This window comes from Neophocaena asiaeorientalis, unplaced genomic scaffold, assembly GCF_003031525.2.
Source record: "Neophocaena asiaeorientalis asiaeorientalis breed wild unplaced genomic scaffold, Neophocaena_asiaeorientalis_V1.1 scaffold162, whole genome shotgun sequence".
Lineage (NCBI taxonomy): Eukaryota > Metazoa > Chordata > Mammalia > Artiodactyla > Phocoenidae > Neophocaena > Neophocaena asiaeorientalis.
In genome coordinates, this window is record NW_020172637.1 from 226,901 (window position 1) to 248,182 (window position 21,282).

At 41.7% G+C, this 21,282-nt stretch overlaps 1 protein-coding gene across 6 annotated transcripts in view; it reads left to right on the plus strand.

Moving 5' to 3' along the window:
- The window catches only part of HIVEP2 (HIVEP zinc finger 2), a 190,721-nt gene that overhangs the window by 166,140 nt on the left and 3,299 nt on the right, over nucleotides 1-21,282 (plus strand). For all 6 annotated transcript variants that reach the window (XM_024739386.1, XM_024739389.1, XM_024739388.1 and 3 more), the window contains 5 exons: nucleotides 40-5,580; nucleotides 6,607-6,761; nucleotides 11,159-11,334; nucleotides 14,702-14,803; nucleotides 15,584-16,479. In XM_024739386.1, the coding sequence (XP_024595154.1) occupies nucleotides 412-5,580; nucleotides 6,607-6,761; nucleotides 11,159-11,334; nucleotides 14,702-14,803; nucleotides 15,584-16,479 (6,498 nt within the window). In that variant the 5' untranslated portion in view covers nucleotides 40-411. The remainder of the gene's footprint in view (nucleotides 1-39; nucleotides 5,581-6,606; nucleotides 6,762-11,158; nucleotides 11,335-14,701; nucleotides 14,804-15,583; nucleotides 16,480-21,282) is intronic.

Below are 21,282 nucleotides of genomic sequence, written 5' to 3' on the forward strand. Positions count from 1 at the left end.
ACTACTATGACAATCTCTTTGTGTTTCGTTTTCTTTCAGACCATTTTATCTTAGTGAAACTGGCAACTGAACTTTGCTCTAGTTGATGGGCAAAATTTCTCCTAGAATATTCATCACCCCAATTTCACCCTAGTTGAAAATATTCAAATGCCATAAGAGATCTTTATAGATTTGCACTTAGCTTTTGGATGGACATTTCTACAATGGAGAGAACTGTGTTATAGCCCTGGTCCAAGGACATTACCATCTAATGCCCATAGACTACGGTGTGGGTGTGGAAGGTTCCAAAGAGAAGGAACACTCAGCAAGTTTGCAGACACCCTGGAACATGGAAGCAAGCAAGCTTTGAAGACACTCCATGAGTCTGCACGGCTTTCAAGCGAACTAGCACTTGAGACCTTGTGTAACAAAATGGACACTGGGGACACAGCTCTAGGACAAAAAGCTACCTCAAGGTCTGGAGAAACTGATAAAGCGTCAGGTAGATGGAGACAGGAACAATCAGCTGTTATTAAGATGAGCACTTTTGGCAGTCAAGAAGGACAGCAGCAACCACAAATAGATCCTGAGCATATCGGAAACACAGCATCAGCACAACTCTTTGGTTCTGGGAAACTGGCCTCACCTGGCGAAGTGGCACAGCAAGTCACAGAGAAGCAATACCCACCGCACCGTCTGAGTCCTTATTCATGCCAACATTCACTCTCTTTCCCTCAGCACTCATTGCCACAGGGGGTCATGCACAGCAACAAGCCACATCAGAGCCTTGAAGGCCCTCCGTGGCTTTTCCCTGGCCCTTTGCCATCTGTTGCCTCCGAGGACTTATTTTCCTTTCCTATACACGGCCACAGTGGTGGTTATCCTAGAAAAAAGATTTCAAGTCTGAACCCTGCTTATAGCCAATACTCCCAGAAAAGTCTCGAACAGTCGGAAGATGCTCACAAAAAAGAGCACAAACCCAAAAAGCCCGGCAAGTACATTTGCCCTTACTGCAGCAGGGCGTGTGCCAAACCCAGCGTATTGAAAAAACACATCAGGTCCCATACTGGTGAGCGGCCATATCCATGTATACCTTGTGGTTTCTCTTTCAAGACAAAGAGCAATTTGTACAAGCACAGGAAGTCACATGCCCATGCAATTAAGGCAGGATTAGTCCCTTTCACAGAGTCAGCTGTATCTAAATTGGACCTAGAGGCCGGTTTTATTGACGTAGAAGCAGAAATACATTCAGACGGTGAACAGAGTACAGACACAGATGAGGAGAGTTCTTTGTTCGTGGAGGCTTCTGACAAAATGAGTCCCGGCCCACCCATGCCGCTGGATATCGCCAGCAGAGGTGTCTATCACGGGTCACTGGAAGAATCACTGGGCGGTCCAATGAAGGTGCCGATTTTGATTATCCCCAAAAGCGGGATTCCTTTATCTAATGAAAGCTCTCAGTATATTGGCACTGATATGCTACCAAATCCGTCTTTAAATACTAAGGCTGATGACTCTCACACAGTTAAACAGAAACTTGCACTAAGACTGTCAGAGAAAAAAGGACAAGATTCTGAGCCATCTCTAAACCTTCTGAGCCCGCACAGTAAAGGAAGCACTGACTCTGGTTACTTTTCCCGCTCAGAAAGTGCAGAGCAGCAGATAAGCCCTCCAAACACAAATGCAAAGTCTTATGAAGAAATCATCTTTGGAAAATACTGTCGGCTTAGTCCGAGAAATACACTCAGTATTACAACCACAAGTCAGGAGCGCGCCACGATGGGTAGGAAGGGCACCATGGACTCATTACCTCACGTTAACACCAGGTTAGATGTCAAGATGTTTGAGGATCCTGTTTCACAGCTGATCCCAAGCAAGGGAGAGATCGACCCCAGTCAGACAAGCATGCTGAAATCCACTAAATTCAACAGCGAGTCAAGACAATCCCAGACTATTCCATCATCTATCAGGAATGAAGGAAAACTTTATCCAGCCAGTTTCCAAGGCAGCAGCCCAGTTCTCCTAGAAGCTCCTGTTGACTCTTCACCCCTTATTAGAAGCAACTCAATGCCAACTTCTTCAGCAACGAATTTAAGTCTTCCTCCTTCTTTGAGAGGAAGTCACTCATTTGATGAACGGATGACTGGTTCTGATGATGTGTTCTATCCAGGGACTGTAGGAATACCCCCTCAGCGCATGTTAAGAAGACAAGCGGCTTTTGAGCTGCCTTCGGTACAGGAGGGGCACGTGGAAGCAGAACACCATGGCAGGATGTCAAAGAGCATCACGGGTCCATCCTTGAAGGAAAAGAAATTGATTCCTGGGGACAGGGTTGGGTATGACTATGATGTCTGCCGGAAACCCTATAAGAAGTGGGAGGATTCGGAGACACCGAAGCAGAGCTACAGGGATGCTTCCTGCATCAGCCCCTTGAAACACGGCGGAGAGTATTTCATGGATCCCTCGGTGCCATTGCAGGGAGTGCCAACCATGTTTGGAACTACTTGTGAAAATCGAAAACGCCGGAAAGAGAAGAGTGTAGGGGACGAGGAGGACACCCCGATGATCTGCAGTAGCGTCGTCAGCACGCCCCTGGGCATCGCGACTTCAGATTTCGAGCCCAAATCGCAGATGCAGGAAGGAGCCAGGAGTGGATTCGGCCTGGCTGGACAGGAAAACCCTTCTCATGGTCACTCGGAGCGCTTTGACCCGTGTCGACCCCCGCTGCAATCTGGAAGTCCATCGCTTGGGTCAGAGGAGTCACCCGCAGCTTCTGATTCAGACAAGCCGTCAGACGGAGGGGGCAGGAAGCCTCCCGGCAATGTGATCTCTGTGATTCAGCATACGAACTCGCTGAGCCGCCCCAATTCATTTGAGAGGTCCGAGTCCGCTGAACTCGCCGCTAGCGCCCAGGAGAAAGCCTCGTCACCTTCCGAGACCTGTGACAGTGAGATCTCAGAAGCCCCGGTGAGCCCAGAGTGGGCTCCGCCCGGGGAGACCACGGAAGGCGGGGGGAAGCCATCCCCTTCGCAGCAGGTCGCGCAGCCGCCCTACCACGCGCAGCCCCGCCTCGTGCGTCAGCACAACATCCAGGTCCCCGAGATCCGCGTGACCGAGGAGCCTGACAAGCCAGAGAAGGAGAAGGAGGCCCAGAGTAAAGAGGCAGAAAAGCCGGTGGAGGAATTTCAGTGGCCCCAGAGAAGTGAGACCCTCTCCCAGCTCCCGGCTGAGAAGCTGCCACCCAAAAAGAAGCGTTTGCGGCTCGCGGATATGGAGCACTCCTCCGGGGAATCCAGCTTTGAATCCACAGGCACCGGCCTCTCCCGCAGCCCCAGTCAAGAAAGTAACTTGTCGCACAGCTCCAGTTTCTCCATGTCTTTTGAAAGAGAAGAAACCATGAAGCTTGCGGCACCTCCCAAGCCGGATGAGTTTGGGAAGCACTCAGAGTTTTTGACGGTCCCTGCTGGTTCGTACTCGTTGTCCGTCCCCGGCCACCACCACCAAAAGGAGATGCGACGCTGCTCGTCCGAGCAGATGCCTTGTCCCCACCCAACGGAAGTCCCAGAAATTCGGAGCAAATCATTTGATTATGGGAATCTGTCCCATGCTCCGGTGGCAGGGGCGTCGGCATCCGCGTTGTCCCCATCCCGGGAGAGAAAGAAATGCTTTCTGGTGCGGCAGGCTTCTTTCAGTGGCTCTCCCGAGATCGTCCAGGGGGAGGCCGCCGCGGATCTGAGCGTAAAGCAGGAACAGCTAGAACATCTGCACGGCAGCCTCAGGGCCACGTGGCACCACGCCCCATGCTCTGTGCTTCCTGCCCTTCAGGCAGAGGACCCAGGGAAGCAGGTGGTGGGTCCTTGTGCCCAGCTGAGCTCAGGACCACTCCACCTGGCCCAGCAACAGATCATGCACCTGGATAGTCAGGAGTCTCTGAGAAATCCCTTCATACAACCGACATCCTATATTCCAAGCAAGCACTTGACTGAACAGCCACATTTATTTCCACATCAAGAGACTCTTCCGTTCTCTCCAATCCAGAACACCTTGTTCCAGTTCCAATATCCTACCGTCTGTATGGTTCATTTCCCAGCTCAGCAGCCCCCCTGGTGGCAGGCACACTTCCCCCATCCCCTGGCTCAGCATGCTCCAAAGAGCTATGGAAAGCCTCCTTTCCAGGCAGAAGTTCACCCCAGCTACCCCTTGGAGCCTGTGGCGGAGCACACTGGAAAGAAATCCGCTGATTACGCGCACACGAAAGAGCAAACCTACCCGGGTTATTCAGGAACATCAGGGCTACACTCCAAGAACCTTCTTCCAAAGTTTCCGTCAGGGGAGAGCACCAAGTCAACAGATACTCCCTCCGAGCAGGTTCTTCAAGAAGAGTTCACCTCAGCAAACGCTGGGCCTTTACAGTCCTTACCAGGGACAGTGGTTCCTGTTAGGATCCAGACCCACGTACCGTCCTATGGGAGTGTCATGTACACAAGCATTTCCCAGATGCTTGGGCAGAACAGCCCTGCCATTGTCATATGCAAAGTCGACGAGAATGTGACCCAAAGAACACTGGTAACCAACCCGGCCATGCAAGGGATAGGATTTAACATTGCCCAGGTGTTGGGGCAGCACGCAGGCTTGGAAAAGTGCCCCATCTGGAAAGTACCTCAGACCATACCCCTTGGCTTGGAATCCTCCATCCCCTTATGTTTACCTTCCACCTCTGACAGCGTCGCCACCCTGGGAGGCAGCAAGCGGATGCTTTCTCCAGCCAGCAGCTTGGAACTCTTCATGGAAACAAAGCAGCAGAAAAGGGTCAAGGAGGAAAAGATGTATGGACAGATCGTGGAGGAGCTCAGCGCCGTGGAGCTGACCAACTCAGACATCAAAAAGGATCTCTCCCGCCCGCAGAAGCCCCAGCTCGTTCGACAGGGCTGTGCTTCTGAGCCAAAGGATGGCTTGCCATCAGCGTCATCGTCCTTCTCCTCGCTGTCCCCCTCCTCATCTCAAGACCACCCGTCCGCCAGCGTGCCCTTGAGGGAGCCCTTCCCTCCAAGCTCCAGGGCACCCGCTCTGGGGCAGAAGTCCAGTGGGCCTTCTGAAAGCAAAGAGTCCTCAGATGAGTTAGACATTGATGAGACGGCGTCTGATATGAGCATGAGCCCACAGACTTCCTCATTGCCACCCGGGGACAGTCAGCTGGAAGAGCAAGGGAAGGGCCAGAAGCTGCCTGCCGGCGTGCTGGTCCCCAGAGCGTCCGACCCAAGCGGGAAAGTGGCAAATTCGACTCTTCTTTTCACGGACGTGGTAGATTTCCAGCAGATTCTGCAGTTCCCCAGTCTGCGGACAACAACGACTGTGAGTTGGTGCTTCTTGAATTATACAAAACCCAATTACGTGCAACAGGCCACCTTCAAATCCTCGGTATATGCTTCATGGTGCATTAGTTCCTGTAACCCAAACCCATCAGGATTGAACACCAAGACCACGCTGGCTCTTCTGAGGTCCAAGCAAAAAATCACCGCAGAAATTTATACCCTGGCCGCTATGCACAGGCCTGGAGCCGGCAAGCTTACGTCATCAAGTGCTTGGAAGCAGTTTGCTCAGGTAACAAATATTGTTTCTGAAAGCACTCTGTGTTGTGGATTTGATTGCTGAGCAGAATACGTAGTGAAGGACGTACGGAAAAAAACATACAAGTAAAATGAAGACCAGAGCTGGGGAGGGGTCCTCTGCAAACGGGCCTTACCCATTGACCCTGAACTTAGTTATGAGGGGTCAGTACCAGTCAGTACGTAGGAACGTACCAAGCACAAAGTATCTCCTCAGCCGGGTGCAGTGAAATTCCACCGCAGGGACTAATTCCTTCGAGTTCCTCCCCGTTCCAACCTGTGTTAGTGACCTAGCAGACCAACTTTCCTTTGAGGTGAGGACTTCAGGAAATTGTGAAATGAGGACATAGAACAGGGAGTGGACACAGGAGAGGAAAGATCAGGAAGGAGGCTGCAGGGTGTTAGAACTGAACTTTGTGAACTTCTGAGGGAGGGGTTGTTCCCATTGGCTATTGTTTTACTAAAATTTATTTTTAATATATTTCTCTCAAAACTCATTTTTCCAAGGGATTAGCAGGTTTGTTCCTACATGAACAATTATTGCCTTACATGTAGGATTATAAAAATATTAGTAAGGGCCACTTTGGAATTTATGCTAAATTAATAAAGAAGTACATGGAGGTCTTAAACAAAAATATATAATAAATAAAATATACTTACTCACTTCAGTTACCATTTCTCTTTAATGATTTTTGAGAATATTTTCTAAACGCATAGAGATTGCTTGAATTGCTACTTCCCAAACAGAACGTGTTTTTAACATTGTTATTAGGGTTGTACAGTGTACGTGCTAGTGGGGTCCTGTTGGTTTTTTTTTTTAACAGAATGTTGAATTTATTCTGTAGAAGCTGTCATCTTTTCTGATTTTATCCCTGTTGTCCCTTATTTTATGTAGCCAGCCTATGGCCTTTTAGCATGGAGTTTAGGCTGATTTTCAGAGATCATGGAAGAGTGGGATGTGTGCGCTTCCTCTGTGTCTTAGGGAATGCATACGAAATGATTCTCTCTTTTTGGCCTACAGATGAAACCTGATGCGACCTTTTTATTTGGCAGCAAGCTAGAAAGGAAGCTAATGGGAAATATCTTAAAGGAAAGAGGGAAAGGAGATATTCATGGAGATAAGGATATTGGATCCAAACAAGCTGAGCCCATTCGAATTAAAATCTTTGAAGGAGGGTAAGGAAACACATGTGCAAATGTAAAGTATTCCATTAAATTCAGCATAAATGGTCCTGAGTGTCTGCATGGAAAAGTCATATCTCCTCTGGTCTGAAGCATAAAGCAAATTCCTTATTCTATACACATTTCTGAAGTCTGTCTGGTAATAGATAATGAGCTCGTGCCCTTGTTTTCATGACTTGCTTTTAATGAAAATGTCCCTATTGTATATGGTTCGAACTTCTGCCTTAAATTTTCATACCTCTAATTCAATATGAAATCGACTAAATTGCTGGACTCTTGATATTGTCCAAGTTTGTTCATTCTTTGGTATTACTTTGATAGGCATTTGTTGTGTTAGTAATGGACATATTTTTATTCTATGCTTACAAAAATGCAGTCATGCACACTCATGTATAAACCTAGAAACTAGTTTTATTTTATTGTTTTTATTATTACATAAAGTCCAGACCTTATTGGGATTTCGCCAGTCCCTTCAATACCCTCTTTCTGTTCTAGTATCCAAGCCAGGGCACCACTTCGCATTTAGTTGTCGTGTTTCCCCAAACTTCTCTGGTCTGTGACAGTTTCTCTGTCTTTAGGAATTTCTTTTTAAATGTTGAATTCTGAGTTGCAGAAACTCAAGTAATAAGGTTCAATGATTTTGTTGTCTATCTAGTTAAGAAACACTGCATGTATGTGTAATGTCCAGTTTTAGATTTTGATAGAAAGGTATCTTAAATCTAGTCACAGGGGAGAAAAAGCCCAGACTTCTGCTTTAAAATTAAAAAATTTTAAAGGACGTTAACCACATTTGGGGATTGTGATGTGTCTACCTTATCTTTGCAACAGATCTATAATTGACATATTTCCATGAGCATGATTTTATTCTAATTATATTTGGAGAACAAAATAATGTTATCTGTTTGACTCTAAAATGTTGAGTGGTTGGTGATATGAAGTATCAGTTTCTCACATAAATTTACCAGTTTGGAGATGGATTATCAAAGTTGGTTCCCTGGTAAGGTTGACCCCCTTGGATGAATGCCTAGTATTGTCACCACTAAAGCCACAGCCGTTTGTAGTCATGAAGCTTGTCTCGGTATTTTTTCACATTCCTCATCTTTTAACACAAACAAGAGAAATAGAGATTTTATCTTTACAGAGACTGAGTGATCCCTGTGACTGAATCAACGCTTACACTCATCAGTCTTCTTCATAACAGCGCACTTGTACTAGATTAGTGAGACTTTCACAGTGACTGTATGATTTGGGGAGCCCATCTCCACTAATGAAGGACACAAATGAAAAAGCATATGTGAACATTTTATTGCTGTGTTTTGATGATCCAAAAGGATTGGGCCATATTTAATTTTCTCCTCATTTCATTGTCCAACGTTATGGGCTATGTCCCAATCATTCCTTTTTTTTTAAAAAACATCTTTATTGCAGTATAATTGCTTTACAATGCTGTGTTAGTTTCTGCCTTATAACAAAGTGAATCAGTTATACATATACATATATACCCATATCCCCTCCCTCTTGCGTCTCCCTCCCACCCTATTGGTCTGTTTATATTTTCTATTTCTTCCTGGTTCAGTTTCAGGAGGTTGTGCTTTTCTAAGAATTTGTCCTTTTCTTCCAGGTTTTCCATTTTATTGGTGTATAGTTGCTTGTAGTAATCTCTCATGATCCTTTGTATTTCTGCAGTGTCAGTTATTACTTCTCCTTTTTCATTTCTAATTCTATTGATTTGAGTCTTCTCCCTTTTTTTCTTGATGAGTCTGCCTAATGGTTTGTCAATTTTATCTTCTCAAAGAAGCAGCTTTTAGTTTTATTGATCTTTGCTATTGTTTCCTTCATTTCTTTTTCATTTATTTCTGATCTGATCTTTATGATTTCTTTCCTTCTGCTAAATTTGGGGTTTTTTTCTTCTTCTTCTTCTTTCTCTAATTGCTTTAGGTGTAAGGTTAGGTTGTTTATTTGAGATCTTTCTTGTTTCTTGAGGTAAGATTGTATTGCTATAAACTTCCCTCTTAGAACTGCTTTTGCTGCCTCCCATAGGTTTTGGGTCATCATGTTTTCATTGTCATTTGTTTCTAGGTATGTTTTCATTTCCTCTTTGATTTCTTCAGTGATCTCTTGGTTATTAAGCAGTGTATTGTTTAGCCTCCATGTGTTTGTATATTTTACAGATTCTTTCCTATAATTGATATCATTCCTTAATCTGTGATCCATCTTCTGCCTGGTGGTAATCATCTGTTTATTCCAAGAAGTGTGTTACCACCTCTTATTTTGCCAATTGCAAAGTGATAAGTTCAAAAAAAAAAGTATTACTGACCAAATTTTTAAGTGTATATGTTTCTTATTACTATTTAATTCATAGACAGTAATTTAATTAAACATACCTTTTAATTATTTTTTTAAATCCATTAATCCTTTTTTTCCTTTTAATTTTTAAATTTTATTTTATTTATTTTTTTATACAGCAGGTTCTTATTAGTCATCAATTTTATACACATCAGTGTATACATGTCAATTCCAATCGCCCAATTCATCATATCTTTTAATTATTTTTTCAAAATCCATTAATTCTTGTATCAAGTAAATTCATGGGTCTGCAGAACTGTTGAAGGGTAAATATTTTATTTGTGCAGACTTTTCTGATATGGTTATATTTTATACAAAATTTACTCTGTTTTCATTCTGGAAGCAAGTTAATCAGCTGAGACTTTAAAATAGTGTTATTTGAAGATAATACATTGTACATCAAGTACAATGATGGGCCTGGGCCACAGTAAGCTTAAAGTACCCTTTCCTGAAGAAAAGTTGCTTTCTATAAAATTATTTGTTTTATTCTATATTCCTTAGGTAATTTCATCCTAAGGTAATTTCATCCTTAGGTAATTTCATGCCCTAAGTTTGGGGCAGAGAATAGTGATATTAAAAGATGAAAGATATTTTGCATCTTTAAGTTCTTTTCTTCTTTATTACAAAAGATAATGTGAGATGAAAGACAAAGTTCAAAATAGTTTTGAAGAAAAAGTTGACTTTGGAAATTCCTTGTCCCTAAATGGGAAAGATTTAAAGGAGCAGAAAGCATGCAAAACTGACTATTCATATTTCTGATACTAGTCACTTCTCACCTGGATTGGTACTGAACAAAAGATAATCTTAAGATTAAATAATATCCATAGCAGAGTGGATATTTAAATATGCTGGATGGATTTTCTCTCTTAAATATTCTTCAGTGGATTTGACAAATGAATTTGAACTTGCTTTTACTTCTGATGATAGATTAGCTAGAACAAAATAGAGAAGTTTGCAATGCTCTTAGAATGTAAGACGAAACGAAACAAAACTGTAAATCTAGTGCCTTTAAGTCAGTCCACACTGAGTTAAGGCATTTTGTAGGTCACTTTACCTTTTGAAGTTATAAAAAGAGCCCTTCGAAAGGAATATCTTCCCAAGAATGACATTAGACCCATAATTCTAGCCTGAGATTTAAGAGATAATGGTATTCATTGAGTTATTCAGTAGAATGCTGCTATCCTGTATGATAGGTCATGTTTCCCTGTATTCTAAACAAAATGTGATGGGTGGTGAGCACTAGATAGGTTTCTTCCATTGATAATTACAGTGAATACCTAAGACTTTGCTCATCTAACTGATTTAATTAAACTAGAGGGCCTCATTTATCCTTTCAAACTTCTCTATTAAATCGTTCCAGAAACGAATGCAAATTTGATTGAAAAATAGAAAGTCTAGTTTTCATTATGTAACAGTACCTTCCAGAAGCCACTTGAAATTTAGACTTCACTTTAGTACAGATTCATGGTCCTTGAGAAGAGCAGATCAAATCTGTAGGCAACAGTTGGTGAGCTCAGCTCAGCCTGTGTAAGCTAGAAATTTCTGACTCTCGTGCCAGGATTGTAAAAATAGAGTAGAAACTTGCAATGAAGAATTCTATAATCAGTCATATTTATTCTAGCAAATTCAGAGGGGTATGCACATCTTAGATGATGGAATATTAGCAAATGATATGTGATGATTTAAATATGCTAGTATAACTTTTTGGATGTTTCTTGGCCAGAGGCAGTGAGGTGCACAGCTCTGCAACTCTTTGAGGCTTATATAAGCCCATTGAACATCTGTACGGAGTCCCTATATTTACACTTCATAGAAGAGCCAATTCCGTTTTGAACTCCATATAGAAAAAAATTCCCTTTTATTTACAATGCCAAATCTGTTCTTTCAGGACTTTACTGCATAGATTTCACAGGCTTTGTAGAAATAAAGTTAAATAATTGTAAAAGTCCCTCCTAAAAATTTGTCTTGCAAATGATTAGCTTTTGGTTTGACGTATAACGTGCAAAGGTATTTGGAAACACACTGTATTTTCCCTTTTTTAACAGGTATAAGTCAAATGAAGATTATGTATATGTCAGAGGACGTGGACGTGGAAAGTACATTTGTGAAGAATGTGGAATTCGCTGTAAGAAACCGAGCATGCTCAAAAAGCATATCCGCACTCATACTGATGTCCGGCCTTATGTATGCAAGTTATGTAATTTTGCCTTCAAAACAAAAGGTACAGGTCTGATTTTTCTTTCTTTTTTTTTTTTAGAGGAAAAACACTTTTTTTAATGGCTGCTCCAGATTCTGAATACTATTTTATAACCGTCATCGACAATTAGTTGGTTTTCTTTGTGAAAATGTGACCCCACAAAATGTATTTTCCTCTTCCTGTTAAGTGGTCTGAGGATGTACATGAGACAGTGAGGCTCCTTTTATGACCTAAGTAAGAGCTACAGACTTAGGTCCAGGCTAGTTGTCTCGAAGGAAGTGGCTAAGAATTGCCTGGATAGCTATTACCTCATGTTGGAAATGTTATGTGGTCTAGAGAATCTTTGCACCGCTATTGAAATACTGCAGGGAGATAATCCATGCCATGGCATTAGAAAAGCAAGGCGGCAGCCGGAAAGAAAACATGTGCCCATGGTCAGTTTCAAGATTATAAATGATGTAGAGACCCGCGGACTCCCCGGTGGGCCCCTCCATCCACACTTGCATTAATTATGCATAGAAATTTGATAGCTTGTATTCTGTGTATTTATCAGCATGGAGACAATTTCTTACTCTCAGGCCATGGCTATTAATCTCATAAAACTAAGACTTGCCTTGAAATGATATTCTCTTTTTTTAAAAAATATCTGTTTTTAGAAGGTAGATTTATATGAAAATATTTTATACTAAAAGGTTGCTTCAATTATATTTCTATCATTTTATAAAATTATGAAAATGTTTATAAACCCAGTGTTCTCAGAATACAAACAGTAGTGAATTAGAGGTGGATGACTTCTGTAGAAGTATGTTTTACTATTTACTGTAGAAGTACTAATGAATCCTCTAGACACACCCTTACTAACCTCACACTAACATTTTCCAATGTTTTAACTTTAGATTTGCATGCCAATTAATCTGCTCCACTACCCATCAAGAAAAATAAATATCAAATAAAATAATCTTTGGTAGAGAAATGTGTACCTATTTTCTCTTATACACAAAATCCTAAATTGTCTTTATTCGTTTGTCAGCAGTAAAAATGTGTAGCCTCTCAACGTATCTGTTTCTTCTTTATTAAAAAGATATTTATATTATAAGTATGCCTCTTTGTAAGCCAGAAAGAGGGGGAGGGAGTGTTCATTTGCATTTCAAAGGAGATAAACATAAGGTCCTTTAAATACCATCCACTTTTGCACAATCAAGACCTTTTATGTAGAACTTCACTGAGAGACTCCCTAGGACATAAGAAAATATAAACTTTGGTTTTAGGAAATAATGCAAATCCGCCAGTCATTACAACTGATATTCCCTGGGCATATGAGTTAACTGTAGGTATAGCCGCATGAAACACTGCGTGAAGAAACGTCACATAGCTATTTCTTTTCACCCAAATTAAATTTGGCTTTGAACCATCGTCTTGGAGTTTTAGCAGGAAATAATTGTTTCTTGGTCATTACTGGAGTTTCCTTGTCAACCTTCGGGAATGTACAAATGTCTTGGAATCTTAAAAAGAGCAGATCATCCTGGGAAACCCCTCGTCCGCCAGTTTTCACTTCCGGCTGAAGTGCTTGTTGTCATGTCATCTGAGCACAGAATCAGAGCACACTTGTAGGACTGGTACCTCCTCTGTGCCTGTGTCACTTCTCCAGGTGCCCTTTCCTGCCATCCTGCTCCCCTCTCTTTGCTATAATCCTTCATATGTTCAAGACTTTAATAAGCCAAAGTCAGGGTGGGGTTGTTTCTGAGCCCTATTTCTAACTACAAAACTACCCTGAGGATGAGAACGCAAAGCCTCACTGCCTACTTGAAACGAGTGGAAAGAAAAATATAGAAGAAGAAACACATACTGAGCTCTAAATAAACTATCTTGACATACCTAACATCTACATATGTCCACATACTCAGATCACTTGCACCCTTACAGAAGCAGATGATTTCCATTAATTTATAGACATATTTAATTAATTTACAGATTTTAGAATTCTTGATGATGTATCTATAAAAATTGTTTAGATCTTTAGAAAAATTGTAGATATAGTTTTTTTGATAAAAAAGAGCGGTAAGGGCCAGGACATATTTCTATGTTTGGAGTTACCAAAATACCACATAAAATTTGTAGGTATATAAGCAATAAGCCAAATGTTAAGTAAAAAATAAAATAATATAAATAAAATAATAAACAACAGTGCCCCAGTTTAGAGTTGTGGCTCCTATATTACATTAATAGTAAGCTAAACACTCTTACAAGGGGAATAAACTATTTCAGCAGGCTGAGTTTCCATCTAGATTCAATGAGCCTACTCTTAAAAATAAAGCATTTGCTGCTATGTTACTAAAGCAGCGTCAAAGCGCAAAGATAATAATATGGCCCTTACAGCTGAATTACTTCCTGGATCTCTTTTGATAAGTTATATATATGACATGGAATAATATAATTTCATAGATCCTAAATCAGAGGTGATTGGATCAGTGTTTTCATAATTTCTCACATTCCATATAGCAATTATATAAATCTATAGAAATACACATATGTACTTAGGTACACGTATAACTGTATAGCCAGCGCTTCATATCTGTGAATGCTGAACCTGCGGATATGGAGGGCCAATTGTACTACACCATTTTACATAAGGGACAATTGTGTATGTCTTATCATCATCATAATACATATTTGACATAAAATTCTTTCTTTTTTCGTAGAACAGTGGGAGTTTCAAGATAAATAAGAAAGGAATTTTGCTGCTCCAGAACTTTAGAAGCTGCTGTCATAAACTTTGCTGATATATGCCAGATGGATAGATGCTAAATACTGAGACTAATGCTTCCTATAAGTAGTTAGCTAAGTATTTGTATGGATCTTTGCATTCATTTACAGGATTGGCCCCAACATTAGTTTGCATATATTTTTTCTTCTGACAAGTGAGGCTCCTGTGAGTTTAATCTATATCTGATCAATGCCAGAAGGTCTGGGGTCTGGTGGATATGTTGATGACAATATTTCATTCTGAAGTTGCTCAGAGAGGTGTGACCCAGCTTGTGCCATCCTGGTTATATGGAGTCCAAGGAGGTGGGCCCAACTGGGCCAAAGATATTAGATCCCTTCTCAGCCAGGAAAGCCTGGGATTCCCAGTTGTACTTGAGCCTACTCTTGAAAAGCTGTGACCCTAGACTTCGACAAGTCTTCTAGAATGCAGAAAACCTGAGATTGGGCTGAAGCTGTCTGGGGTTAACATCTTCAGAAGCCCAATTGTTCCTCTTAAGTTTGAGACAAGGGGTAGGGGCGAGAAACAAATCTTTATTATCTCAAGTCAGTTCATTTCACGCTGAATTTTGCAGCAATCATCACATTTTGGTAACCAATTCATTGCTCTTTTTTTGGCTGTATTTTCCAGGAAACCTAACGAAGCATATGAAATCTAAAGCACACATGAAGAAATGCCTGGAGTTGGGGGTCTCAATGACATCAGTGGATGATACCGAAACCGAGGAAGCAGGTATTTCATACTTTAGTTGACTGAACTCTTTACTGTGCATGCTGGAGCTTTGTGGCCAAGGTGGTAAAATAAATTTAGGTATTTAAAAAAGATACTGATCACATTTCATTTTACTAAATACTAAATACAGAAAAGAAGTCTGACACATTGAGTTGCTTGAAACTTACTGAGAAGAAATGCATTTCAGTTCTGGCTGAGGAGGTTGAAAGGCCTTACTATGGAAATACTTCTATCTAGAACCATAAAGGAGATCTAATTGCACCTAAGTTGTGATGGTGATTTAAAGTTTATGAAACCTTTTGGGAAACTTGGAAAGCATTTTGTCTTACTTTTCCTATTAAGAGGAAATCTAGTAGTAAAAAGAATCCATCAGTAACCTCAATAGAAAACCTGAGGGTCAGCTGGGCCTCGTGAGGTCTTATACCTGTAGAGACAAGTCTTGCTTCTCTTTTTCCTCTAATACCATCATTAACAACATTGCATACCCATTTATTGAGGGTTTTCTACGAGTGGTATGACGCCTGAGTTATAAGGTCCTACTATGGAGTCCGTATTACAGGGTGGAGATGAAACCAGATAGGTACATAAAAAAAAAAAAAACAAGAACCAATCTAGAGTCACAGAGGTATGTGCCCATGTGTGTTATAGGAATTCAGAGATAAGACTGTCTCTAAGGGCTGGAGGGTTGAGGAAAGCTTTTGGAAAGAGATGGGGCCTAAATTAGCTCCTAACCTTCGTATTTGGATCTTGATCTTCACTCTCTTTGTTCAATTGCTTCAGAAACGATGGAAGATTTGCACAAAGCGGCTGAGAAGCATAGCATGTCCAGCATTTCAACTGATCATCAGTTCTCAGATGCTGAAGAATCGGATGGTGAGGATGGAGATGATAATGATGATGATGATGAAGATGATGATGACTTTGATGACCAAGGAGATCTGACACCAAAAACAAGATCAAGAAGCACCAGTCCCCAGCCTCCTAGATTCTCCTCCTTACCTGTGAATGTTGGCGCCGTGCCCCATGGGGTTCCTTCTGATAGCTCCCTGGGGCATTCTTCATTGATCAGCTATTTAGTTACTTTGCCAAGTATTCAGGTTACTCAGCTTATGACACCAAGTGACTCATGTGAAGATACTCCAATGACAGAATACCAGAGATTATTCCAGAGCAAAAGTACAGACTCGGAACCAGACAAAGACAGGTTAGACATCCCTAGTTGTATGGATGAAGAATGCATGCTGTCTTCAGAGCCGAGTTCCTCCCCAAGGGACTTCTCACCCTCCAGCCACCATTCCTCACCAGGATATGATTCTTCACCCTGTCGAGATAATTCACCAAAGAGGTATCTGATACCCAAAGGAGATTTGTCACCCAGAAGACATTTATCACCTAGGAGAGATGTATCGCCCATGAGACATCTTTCACCAAGAAAGGAAGCTGCCTTGAGAAGAGAGATATCACAAGGAGATGTTTCACCAAGAAGGCATCTGTCCCCAAGGAGGCCAGTGTCACCTGGGAAAGAGATCACGGCCAGAAGAGACCTCTCTCCCAGAAGAGAGAGAAGATACATGACCACCATAAGAGCACCATCTCCCAGAAGGGCTTTATACCACAACCCACCGTTGTCCATGGGACAGTATTTGCAAGCAGAGCCAATTGTATTGGGGCCTCCTGTAAGTATAATTAGCTTTCTCTTTCTAGTATATAAGTCCAAGCACATTGGAGTCTCTTGATGACACACTAGTGTGAAATGTATTATGACACGGGTCTCTTTCATGGGGAGGAGTAAACTTGGTTACTGAAAATAGAAGGAAGACATTTTTATTGCATGCTATTGTCAGTAACATGTCTGTGGTATTATCCCAAGTGTAGTATTACATCAGAGAAGAGCATTTCCAGCTGGTAACAGGGGCGATCTTTCTAAATGCTTTCTAAACCTAACTCATTATTGACAGGAGTTGAAACCTTTGCATGAGTAGAAAAGGTGAAGTCTTTGGAATCGCATGGCTGCCGAGACAGACATTCTCAGGGACATTTAGGTGTCATTTATGTAACTCTTTGCCAGATAAGGATTCTGATTCAGGCATTAGCATTGACTTTCAAGCAAAAAAAATATTTTAAAATAAACTCATTACTTTGCCCACAGTGAGTGGACATGTGAAACCAGTGAGGGATCGGAAGAGGGGAGAATGAACCCCTTGGAATGTTTATAAATGAAAGGCATGAACATGTATGCTTTGCTTCCTGGTACCACCACTTCCCGCTACTGAGTGCCCTTGTAAAGTGAGATCTTGAGCCCGCAGAGAATGGGGAGTTGGGAAAGCTAAGGGAGAAAGCATCAGAGGCGATTTCTATGGTATGCCCTCATTATAGATTAAGATAACAACAGCAGCAATCATGGATGAAATTTAGGCAGTGGGCTTATGCAAATCCATAGAAAAGCACCTGCCCTGCCTCATTCCACCAGCGTGGTAGACCTTGATGTCTCTTTCAGCTTGTGTAGGGTTTTAAAAAATGAATGAAGCAGGCACCTAGCGTAGACAGAGGAATGATACCTTTGGAGTTTGGCCGCTTTAAGTGTGCTTTTTGTTTCCTGGGCTCTGTTCTTTGCCATTCTCCTTTTGCTCTGGATTTCCATCATGTGGGTCGGCACTGTGCTTCACAGCCAAAGGAAGCACTGCCAGCTCCCAGCTCTACCGTCTTATCATTGCCCTAGTGGTCGCCTTCCTCCCTCTCATCACCTTTCCTCCACCCTGAATTAGATGCTTAGGTTGTCATTTTTGAACTTTAGGAAAACTCCCTGCTGCATTCCACTCCCCTGCCCCCAGCACCCTCTGTTTACAAGCCCGCCACCTGCTTAGTCTTCATGGTTCAACTACTGTGGAAACGTGTGTAGCTATCAGGACTATTTGTAACTATTTGTCAAACAAATAAATTAACAAGCTAAGAAAAAGAGGGACATTTCCACAGGTTTTTTGCGTCTTGGTGGTGCTAAGTAGAAAGCAGGGCTCTTCTGAAGTTCATGCTATTGCAGCGTGAATAGAGTGAGAAACGCCTCCGATACCAGGATACCACATCCAGCGTGTAAAATGCTTTTTCTGGTATAGACCCAATGATGCTGGTGAAGTGTGTGAGATGAGGCTCTCCTGTTCCTGATCAACTACAGCCGCAAAAAATAACCCTTTGGTGCCAACACACTATTGTTATTAAAAAATAATAGCAACTCGCAGCCAACTTGGGCAAAGGAAGTGAAGGAGTAGACTGAAGGACTTCACCTAATTTTTAGATCTATGGCCAGAAGGTTGTTGTTGGAAGGAGATTGGTTTTTATTAGTCATTGACTTTGCACCAGTTTTTTTTTTTAATACCAGTTCACCTGGATACTTAATATTATTGTTGAACTTTACCATTTATGAAGCCCAACTGTTGAGCCTTTGGTCTATTACCCAGTTTAATTCTCTGTAGAGGATTCTTAGCAGGCTGCTTTGTTCATGCGATAGAAAGGAATAGACCTTGGAATCCTCCCTGAGGATCCTCCCCAAGCAGAGACACTTGGTCTCGAACGCTTCCCGTTTGATGCTTTACCACACCTTTTTGGAGGGGCTGCAGAGGGTTTTCACCTTTCTATGATGTACGGACAAGATTTTCATTGCCAGAGCAAAGAAGAATCAATGATCCTATGAGAAGTACGTCTCCCGATTGCTGTAGTAGATGAGTGCTTCCCCCTCTCTATTATTTTGGAATAACCCTAAAAATAATTCTTTTTGATGGAAATTCTATTAGCAATACCTTGTTGTGTAACATTGACCAAGGGCTCACAGGGCAGTGACCGTGGCATGAAAGGACCCTGTAGTCCAGTGTGGCAGGCTCATAACCTGGTTCAGTCTGGAGTGGTAGGTCCCAGGGAGCAGGTTTGGAGGAGGTGATATGCAGTCACTGAGATTCTAGTATCCTGCTGTTTCCTCCCTAATGCCCTCCGGTTAGTGTTAGTTTTAAGACAGATGATAGATAGGTAGATGTGTGATAGATAGAAAGGTAGATAGATAAACAATAGAATGGGAAAGAGAGAGAGGGAGGAAGGAAGAGAGGAAGAGAGAAAAGAGTTTTTTATTCATTCATTCAGTAAATATTTTTTGAGGGTTTATCATATGTGGCTCAAGGATGAAAAAATTGTACAGTTTCTGGCCTCATCTTTTTTAAACAAAAAGTTTTCCTTTTCCATTTTTAAAGTTTTGGTAGATAGACAGCAAGGAGACAAAGAAAGTGTGTCCTGGTCCTCGGTACAGTGTCCGTGAACATTGTCTAGTAAAAGTGTGGTCCTACGGTTCCATCCCTTTTGCTCTCTGTGTGATCTTGAACAAGTCAATTAACCTCTTGGCCACAGTTTCTTAATCTGTTTGTGGCAGTCAGGGGGCTGGGCCAAGCAGATTTCTGTCCTTGAAAGAACTTGCCATTCAGCTCTAAGGAATGCAGTGAGCTGACAGCCTCCAGCTGTTCATACCTTCAGGCTAGGCCTCCATTTTCAAGCCAAGGCCACATTCTCCCCTGCAGCCCCCAGTCAATGGCTGAGCCTGGATCAGCCCCAGCTGACCACCTGCTTCCTCTTCCCATTAGCTTCCCATACATTAACTCCCCGCTCCCCCATCACCACCCCCAGCTGAACCTCTTGCACCCCTACCTCCTTCTGAGCCTTTGCTTCCAGAGGACCTAGTGACACTGTTGAAAAGATGAGTGGGGTAAATATCCTTTACATGGGGTATACGGATAGATATACACACACACATGCATGCACTTAACACAACCCACACATGCATTCATTATTCATCTTTCCGTATCGAGATTTTTAAGTAAGATGGGAGTGTGTTCACGATAATTACAATGATAAGGTCCAAGTTATGAGAACAGTGTTGCAAATGGAGTAAAAATTAGAGTAGAAAAATCTTCTTGAGAGTTTATTTGGAGCGTGAAGAAAGGGTCAATTCAAGGACAGAGGATATGTGGAAACGGCTGGCAGTATTTGGAGCCATGGAAGTGGTTACATGACAGCAATTGTACTTGCGCACTTGCCTCTGTGACCATAATCATTTAATTTCTGGTCAGTAAAGGTCTGACTGTAACACTTTTACTCTAAACACAAAATTCTGTTGGCTCTTGAACATGTTGAATACCTCCTACTTTTAGAGGACAGTTCACCACTCCCTTTGTTAGGCTTGACTCAGAGATCTCATGAAATGGGACAGCTGTGTCTCTGGCTGCCTCACAGACCCCCATTCTGATTAGGTGTATGCAGTGGACATCACAGAATAGCAATCAAAAGCAAAATGGAAAAATAGCCAAGCTACATTTCGTTTTAAACTTTGAATCTGTGATAATCGTGATTAAAAGAAGATTCATTTGGTTAGCTTCAAAGGTCATTATTGTAGGCATTATGTTCTTCCACCTTACGTGGTGATGGATGAAGGAAACACGCCTTTTTTCTAAACCAGAGCAAGTACAAGAGGCACTTTTTTTTTGGTAGTATTTAAATGATTCTTTCCCATACCATAAAATTCTCCCCTTACCTAGCTTATGAGATGCTTGTGGTTATAGGGTTGATGATTACATGATTTCTCCTGCACTTTCAGCACAGGTCATTTGTTTTTGGCTTGAATAAGGTGAAGCCCAGAACAGGGTAAGGGCCAAGCCTGGTACAGAGTAGCAGAGACGATGCATAACTTCTCGTTCTTGAGCTGGTCTCACGATCCAAATAGAACTGGATGAATCACTAATGGTATAGAGCATATCTTGAATTTTAGAACTGAAACATCCTTGAAATGAGTTAGAGCATTTTTGGGTCTCTCCTGATTACTACCGTATTTGCCACATTTGTATCTCTCTGGTTTTAAGTTCTCAAAAAACGTAAAAATAAAACTACAGTGAGTCTCTTTTAGATGACGATTCATTAAAAGAATGAGTCTCGGCAACTGAAACCTCATCATCTCGTCAAAACCTGATAATCTCACAGTATTAAGTTGGGTTTTGCTACAGAAACAATTATACAAAATAAGTTCTCCATTTTCAGGACTGGGACGATAAAATCTGGAATACTGGCCCCCAATTTTAAGTGTCTTAATCCATTAATTGCCAAGAAGATATTTAAGTGGAAATAGTAGTATAAACAGAAGAATTAAAACACAGTCATCTTTGGTTCCCGGCTGTGTAGTTGAATGCAAGTTGTAACGATTTGAAATATTTAATATTAACTACCTTGATGCATAGTTTCCATACTAAATCTGGCCTTGAATTAAGATTTGATGGAGAAGCTGTGCTGATCTTCTGCCTCGATGTCTCCTGAGCAGGAATTTGTTCCTTTAGACCAATGCTTTGCACATGGGAGTAACCAGTTTGTGTTATCACCACCATTTTGTCATCTGTTCTGTAGAAAACTAAAAAAAAAAAAAAAAAAAAAAAAAAAAGAAAATTATTTTTCAACTTTCA